At 37.7% G+C, this 8595-nt stretch overlaps 1 protein-coding gene across 1 annotated transcript; it reads right to left on the minus strand.

Moving 5' to 3' along the window:
• Positions 1-923: 923 nt before the first annotated feature.
• Positions 924-2873, minus strand: LOC107556783 (uncharacterized). Its single transcript, XM_016239987.1, has 5 exons — positions 2801-2873; positions 2214-2287; positions 1569-1871; positions 1120-1440; positions 924-1027 (listed from the first exon to the last, which is right to left on the minus strand). The coding sequence occupies exons 2-5, from the start codon at positions 2263-2265 to the stop codon at positions 924-926; spliced, it is 780 nt and encodes a 259-aa protein (XP_016095473.1). The 5' UTR covers positions 2266-2287; positions 2801-2873.
• Between the last annotated feature and the right edge of the window lie 5722 nt (positions 2874-8595).

Genomic DNA, 8595 nt, shown 5'->3' on the forward strand with positions numbered 1-8595 from the left:
CAGTTACTAAAGCGATTACAGTAGCTATTAAGACATAACAGTAATATACCTTTTCATCTTCTGTAAATTTCATGATTTGAATTTGTTAATAGATTAGTCATAGTCACACATTCATATGACTTTTGATCATAAAAGTTAATAGAATACACAGACACACTGTAAACATTGTGTGTACCTACTTTTTTTTTTTTTTTACTTAAAAATAAAACCAAATCAATAAAAAAAAGCTTATATCACAAGTTTAGCATCTCAAGCTTATAGATAGAATAGAAAAATAGAAAAAGTGCAGAATAAAGTTTATCAAGAAAAAGTGCAGAATAATGCTTAAGAAGCAGCACAGTGTGGCCACATCTGACATTATCATTATGGCAAGAATAATAGTTGTGCAGCCCAACCTTAATGATTTAAGATGCCTGTCAGCAATGTAAACATAACAGGAAAAAGGCCATTATGTGATTTGTAATTAAAGTATTTTACATTCTGTGGGTATTTGGAATTGAAAGTGACTTCTGTGTGAGCTGTGCTTCATACATCACTACAAATTGATCTTTTTTGCCAAAAAAAGTTTTCCTAAATTTTACCAAGACTGCAGATATAAGGCCTTCCTGAAGTAAAAATATCAGAATGAGCTTTATTGCAAGGTATGTTTACACATACGAGGAATTTGTTTTCGTGACAGAAGCTTCCACAGTGTAACAGAATGACAGTGACAGAACAAAAAACACAGATAATAAAAAATAAAACAAGTAAATAAGGAATAAAAATATATAAATTGACAGTTGTATGTGCAGGTATATTACAATAGACAGTTTTTGTATGTACAGGTACTGAATATTATGTGCAAATTTGAGGTGTAGACTGAGTGTGTGTGTTAGATAAATAAGTGTATGAGTGAATAAATAATGTGTGTTCCACAGTTATTGTCAAGTGTTCATGTGACCGGTGAAAGTTACCTTTACACGGTCAGAGCCAAACAGGTCCAGGGTGAGATTTCCACCAAACTTTTTTGTATAGAACTTTTGATCAGCTGAAGAAAGAATTTCACAGTTTTAGTTAAACTTTGTTTTTTTCTATTACAGGAGAAAAAAGAAAGTGTAAAAAATGTAATAATTTAACAACCTGTAACATTGAGAGTGACAGCACCAGGATAACCCAGTTCTTCTGTAGTTCTGTGATAGCACTGGTACAATCCCTTATCTGATGTGGTGACCCTGAGCATGTTAAGGGAAAGATCTCCGTGCTTATAATGGTGAAGTGAAATTGATGCCCTGCCTGTAAAACCTGAGCCATATGTTGTAATTCCTTTTTGAACTTGTAACACCGTTTGGCCATCTTTTTTCCACAGGATGTTCACAGCATCATCAGTAATTCGTTTCTCTGTGCGTGCGTAGCAGGGTAGTGTGACGTTGCTTCTGACTGAGGTGATCACAGTAGTTGGTACTAAACAATGAAAGGAAACAATACAAAGCATTAGATCACATCTAACAGTGGTAAGCACCTTATTTAGGGTGATAAACATTACCATTAAATAATCATGTGTCATCACTAACTAAAAAATAAGAACTTACCAAGAGCTTCTAAGTGGAATTCACAGCGAAACACTGAATCACATTTGACCATGTACCAGCCTTCATCATTGTACAGAACAGGATACAGGCCTAGAGACATGTTTCCAGGCTTAAGGCTCACTCTGTTCTTAAAGTGGTCTCCTTTGGTGCAAATCTCTTGGATACATTTTAAAACTTCCAGATTTTCATTGTTAGTGTGGAAAGTCCATAAGAGATGTCCATTACATGTCTCATTACAAGTGAAAATCGCAGTATCCCCAATGTTCACTGCAACAGGGATCAACATCCCACCTAGAAAGGGTCCTAGCAGGAAAGAGAGAGTAAAAAGGATTTCAGAAGAACATATTTGATTGTAAAACAAATTAGCATTCTAGCATACTAGTATTAACTAATAAGATTTAGTTTAGATCCTTGTTTTTGACCAAGATAAATACTGTTCAGATTGGAAACTATTTACCTAATAGGATAATGATGTATTAAAAAGATACTGGCCCCTTAAATACCTTCAGCGTAGTTGGCTAATTTTTATAATTAACTTAAGTGTCATATCTACCTTTCTGAAAGTGCTTTTTCATGAAGAAATATGAAGAAAAATCATCACAATATATAAATTCACACACACAAAAAAAGAAATCTGCACGTTACCAAAGGTTAGGAGCATATAAAGGAGGCTCTTTGATGGGTGAAGTAGCTTCATAGTTGTCCAGTGGCCTCTTGAACTGGAGGATTTAAGAGTAAGAGGATATGAAATGTAGACAATTGTGTATAATGTCTTGTAATATCAATGCTATTCTGTCTCTTCCACACTCCAGTATTGTTCTGATGTTTTTGGGAGTACAGCATTCAAAAAGAGGAATATTATTTATTTATTATTTATTTAATTTAGCTTTGCTTTTATTATATTTAATACTTTAAAGCTGCACACAGTTTCTAGGATGGTTGTATGAAGTTGTTTAAAGGTTGGGTAAGCAGTTTCTGAGTCATCTACTCAGCAGAACTAAAAAAATAAAAAATTTTCAAAGAATCTTTGCAACCTAATGCAATTATTGGACGAAACATCTTATAGTCCTGAGCCTTACACAGATGATTTCAAACAGTATAAAAAAAATAAAAAAAGTTAGAATTTCAGCCGTTGTGTACTGTATATTTCACATAATAACACACTCCCTGACAAGAAATATAGTCTTTACTCTTAAAAAATTAAATAAAAATAAAAAATAGCGTTTACTCACCTGTCCCGTTGCAAGCTCTTCCTCGCGTTATTCTTTCTATCGACACATTTGAACACATGTAAGATGAGTTCAAATGCGTGCGAACCGAATTAACACATCCAAACAACTTTAACAGTTCACTGAATCTCAGGTAGAAGTCGACGATAAAAGAAATCTTAAAGACACGGAAGAAAGTTGACAAGTGTCTAACTGCTCTGAAACAGGTGTGCCTCACCACGTCGTGAAGCTCCGGGCTCTTTCATCTTCTTCTTCTTGTTTTATGGCGGGTGGCATCCAACGTTAAGGTGCATTACCGCCACCTACTATACTGGAGTGTGGACCAGAGTGACTAAAAATAATAATAATAATAATTTTTATAAAAACACTAAAATTAAAAAAGAAAAAAACCTTATTAATAATAAAATAACAATTATACTTTATATTCTATTTATTAACCCAGTTTCCCTCAAGAATACAATTAAAGAATTATAATTTCCAGTTTGACCGAGTATTTGCTTTGCATCTAGTATCTCCTGTGGGGTCCTTCTGAATATTTCTCTTTCTATAATATATTTTTGGCAGTGACATAGAACATGTTCTACTGATTCCTCCTCCTGACAATACTCACACAGACCTGTGGGATGTTTTCCAATGAGATGAAATGTCTTATTTAGTCTTGTGTGACCCAGTCTTAACCTTGATATTATATTTTCCTCCTTGGTACTTCGCCCTGTCATCCTCATCCTTCCCACTTCTTCCGGGCTCTTTGATCGCCCCCCTGATGGCTGGCTGCAGTACAGGTCATAAACCCTGCCCTCTCCATGTAAATGAATGGGACTTGAGTCAAAACAAAAAAAATAAATTACACTTCCAATACAATTTTCCGAAAGATGAAATTTGAGAGTTTTGGTAAAGTAAGGTAGTTGTTATCACGCTGATATATGTCAAATTGTTAATTTTTGTGATAAGTTTGTTATATTGTTAAGATAAGTTTCAAAAGGCGTGTTGTTATGGTTGATTGGGTAATTATCGTTATGGTTGATATGGTTGATTATCGCAAAAAGGCGTGTCATTATGGTTGATTGGGTCTGCGGGAGTTTGGGCAGGAGTTTGATACCGTGGCTCCACCTCACGACACTACTGCGCAGACTCTGGCTCCAAACGATTCTCTACTGCGCAGACTCTGGCTCCAAATGACGACATTTACTCAAGATGGCAGCGGCCATACTGAGATGCTTTGGCTTCACTTTTCTATAGTGGAAGGAAGTGGAGACGCGTCGTCCATCTTTTTTACAGTCTATGTAAAAAAAAAACTCTTTTCACACCATCATCTAGAAGCCTACAAAAACACTCAAAACTATATCAAAGGACTAGTTCACCATAAAGTAAACTGTATACTCTTAATTTCAAAATATATATTAAAAAAAAGTGAGATTGCTTTTTTTAATAAATTATTATTGCACGCCCGTTGCTTTTACGGAACTACAGAACTATATAAGAACAATAGTTATAGTTTCTAGACCACATTTTTTCATGAAGGACAAGCAAAATTGTAAGTAGCCCAGTAGATTGGGTTTGGTCCACTATTGGCCCGGCACTCACCTGTACACCTCCCCCCCCCCCCGGTTGCCCTGCTTCCTCAGGTCATCAGACGGGTCAGGGAAGTCAGATGTTCGGTCCTCCTGGCCCCACTCTAGAGGAATCAGACGTGGTTCCCCGAGTTGATTCAGCTGCTATCGGCAGCTCCCTGGCTGATACAACTGTGGAAGGAACTCCTCTCGCAAGTGAGGGGCATGATTTGGCATCCCCGGCCAGAGCTGTGGAGCCTTCATATTTGACCCCTCGGCGGGAGTCTTTGCAGCTCCCCACGAGTGTAGCTAATTTATTATTGCATGCCAGTTGCTAAATTATTATTGCATGCCAGTTGCTTTTACGGAACTACAGAACTATATAAGAACAATAGTTATAGTTTCTAGCAGTTTTTCATGAAGGACAAACAAAACCGTAAGTAGACCAGTAGATTTTTATTGCCAAAACAAATCATAAAATAAAAAAATAAACATACATAAACACTTAATCATTTAACAATTCAAATGTTAAACTTGCTCAAATAAAAGTGCATATTTAATATAACCTATATTTCTTAAATATAAATAGGCTATTCCCATTCTCATTCCCTTTTCTCCTATCCAAAGAAAGGCCAAAACCAGTCTGTTATAGCTGTCAAATTTGGAGTTTCAAGGGTTCTTATTTATTTATTTGAACAACAACAACAATGATCCTCTCTTATCCATGATCCTCTCTTATTCTTCACTGGTGGAGGTGCGTTTTTTTTTCCTGGTCTTCATATGCACCACTAAAACAGTTACTAACATTCCCAGCAGGCCAAAACACAGCACTGTTACGAATACTTGGTAATGAAGAGAAAGACCATCAGCACCTGTTTTTTTTTTAAGGAAAGTTCAGTCAGTATTTTTCTATTTTTACTTAAATCATATGAAAAAATTATATTTTACATATATAAAATATTGTCTATTGTGTTTTTTAGTTTTATAGCATTTTTCGCTCTTACCTTGTACTTGATCAAAGGGCTTGTTTTTACTTTGGTTTGCTGAAAGGACCACAAAAAAAGATGAGCAGAAAAATCACACTTCTAATAATAATGCCCATATAAACTCAGCAAAAAAAAAAAAAAAACTTTTCAGGATACTGTATTATAAAGATAATTTTGTAATCCAAATATTATTGGAATTTAAAGATACTTTTGAAATCCAATTCAAATAAGCTTTACAGATCTTTATTGGCAAGGGTTTAAACAATATTACTTTTTAATTATTTCAATGAACCATAATCCATTATTGCACATGAACCTGTGGGATAGTCCTTAAGGCTTACGATTTATTGGCAACAGGAAATTAAGATCACAGTTAGGCTATAACTAGATAAAAAAGATAATCAACAAACAATATGATAGGGTATTCTGCCGAGTAGTAACAAACTCCCTTTAAGGCCTAGTCCACACATGCACAGGTATTTTTTATAAACTTTTATGGGTTTTTCCTCCATTTAATAAAAATAAATAAATCTTGTCCACATGAAAACGCAAAAACACGTCATGAAGCGCTGCTAAGAGTATGCAAAACCAACACGTGGCGATATAACCCTAACCGTAAAGTCATGTTGGCCAATCACAGACTCGCCTCATGTCAACAAAGGAGATGGTGGCGCACAACCTGACCTCAAACAAAGGAGATAACAGCGTGCACTCCGACGTCACAAACCAAAATCTACAGTTTCACCGGATACACAACACTGCAATCAGAGTTTCTGAAAATCTTCACCCTGTCAGGAGTTTTCAAAAAGGGTCAGTTTCAGTGACCTGATACTGCGTTTGTGGGTGGACAAACGGCCAAATTGCATAGAAAAAGCTGCGGTTTTGAAAATACCTGTGTTCATGTGGACAGGGCCTAAGTCATTTCACTCTGCAGCCATCTTTGAAATGCCTCTAGGGCATGCAAGTGCAGCTCTTATCTCTTTGAAAAGGGAAACAAAACAAAAGGTTACTGTTTGTAACCCCGGTTCTCAGAAATATTGAGTGGAGAGATCCACCTATGGGAAGGGCATCCGCGCCTGACCTCTGCAGAAGCATCCAATTGCACCAAGTCTGGCTTGACACCTTAACTGAGCGCATATAGCGCCTGCACGCGCTACCTTTCCTCAGTGAGCATATTCGCTTCTCATGCAGCAAGGGGGGCAAACTTGGTGGATCTCTCCACTCGATGTTTCAGAGAACCGGGGTTATGAACAATAACCTATTTTTCTCTTTCATCATCTCGTGTTTAAGATCCACCTATGGGAGATATGGTCAACTCCCCGGTTGCCCAGTACTCTCACAGCGAGGCCGTGTAAGCCAGAGGGCGGTAACCTGGCAAGAAAAAAAGCCGGGCAGGCTCGCAACAGGTTGTCCACGGTAACGTTAGTAGCCGGACTCGGTTTGGAAAGAGCCAATAACAACGGACAGTGGAAAAGGACAGGTAAGAGGCGGGCAGCCTAGTAATTAGTGCGAGCGTGGGCGGCATGCAGAGTAAAAACAGCTGACCTGGTAAATTGACAAGCATGCCTGGCGGAGGCTGATCCAGAGATGTGTCCTCCTTTAGACAGTTAAGTGATGTCAAAACCAACGAGCTGTGAGTAAATTCCAGAGGTCGCGAGAAGCGAATGTCAACTGAGGAAAGGTAGCGCATGCAGGGGCTATATGCCCTCGGTTAAGGGGCGGCCCCTTACCTGCCATTGGGCATGTGCTCCTGTCTGTTAAGACAGACTTGGTGCAATTGGATGCTTCTGCAGAGGTCAGGCACGGATGCCCTTCCCATAGGTTGATCTCGAACACGAGATGATGAAAGAGAACTCATTAGTGACTGTTTCTATGGACCACTATACACAAGCCATCCACCATTCGAAGGGTCAACTTAAGTTGACGCCATTCACCATAACAGCCGATGGTCTGCGAAGTGCGAACCCTCGAGTACTGTTGCCAGAAGAGCTCAATGTGTTGTTGTGTAGACCTAACTAACACCATACAACAAGATGAGCACGTTAGCTAACACAACATTAAAAGTTACCAATGTTTCAAAACTTGTAATATTGAGTTAATACATTTAAAAACACAAACCAACACATTCTCACCTGTGAAAGGTTATCCAGTTTCTTCGGGAATTTAAATCCCGGCGTTTTTTTTACAACCATTGGCTGTGCAGGATTGTGGCATCTTCATATGTTCATTGATTATTATGGTGATTGATGTCGCATCTATGTGCTTGCTTGGCGCAGTCGAATGGGGCATCTACAGTACTATACATATCTATTGATAGTTTTCACGTGACGTCACACCCTTACAGGAACGCCCACATGGAGGGCAAAACAAGGCTTTCCTCCACTGACGAGGTTTGCATTAAGAAGTAATGTAGTAAGACGGTGATATTTAAAGGTAAAAACTAAGTACACACCTTATTGATGCATACTTTGTACAGGCAAGCAGATGCACCCAGAATATAAACGCAATGCGCAAAGTTTAATATTAAATGTTTTCCCATAGAAAGCCATTATAAAGAAGACGCTTAACCATTTAGTGCATTGCGTTCATATTCCGGGCTCATATGCTTGCCTGCATAAAGCACGCATCATCAATAAGGTGTGTACTGAATCTTTTAATATCACAGTTTTAAAGGCACTTTAAGTGTTTTCACATGTTTTTAATGATTGAAATACTGCGGTGGGTGATTTATATGGATTGCTAATGGCCAAAATGTGCATTTTGTTCACATATCTTTGTTTTGTTCTTTTAAGAGATGATCTAAGTATTTTTGGATTGGAACTGATAGAAAATCAACAGGCTTGTGCTGCAGTTCTATGGATGTTTTGCCTGTCAGGTCTTCGAGCCGGTCTCGTGACTGAAAACTATCAATGGAAACCACATTCAGCTGCTCTAGGTGCGTCCGCCATCTTGGAACGGTCAATGTGTCGTCATTCACAATAAAAAATCAATGAGTTTCAAGATGCCACAACATTGCACAGCCTCTGGTTGAAAAAAAAACGCCAAATTTAAATTCCTGACAAAACTGGATAAACTTTCACAGTTAAGAATGTGTTGGTTTGTGTTTTTAATATGCATTAACTCAATATTACAGGTTTTTAAACTATGTTACAAATGTGTTAGTTTAGCAAAATCATCTGCTGAAGTCTATTACAGATTTAGATATTCATACTTGTGTATAGGATTGCAGACATTGCTCTCGAGTGTTCATACACCGGCTTTG

The sequence above is a fragment of the Sinocyclocheilus grahami genome, unplaced genomic scaffold (genome assembly GCF_001515645.1).
Source record: "Sinocyclocheilus grahami isolate Dianchi unplaced genomic scaffold, SAMN03320097.WGS_v1.1 scaffold579.1, whole genome shotgun sequence".
NCBI classification, from domain to species: domain Eukaryota; kingdom Metazoa; phylum Chordata; class Actinopteri; order Cypriniformes; family Cyprinidae; genus Sinocyclocheilus; species Sinocyclocheilus grahami.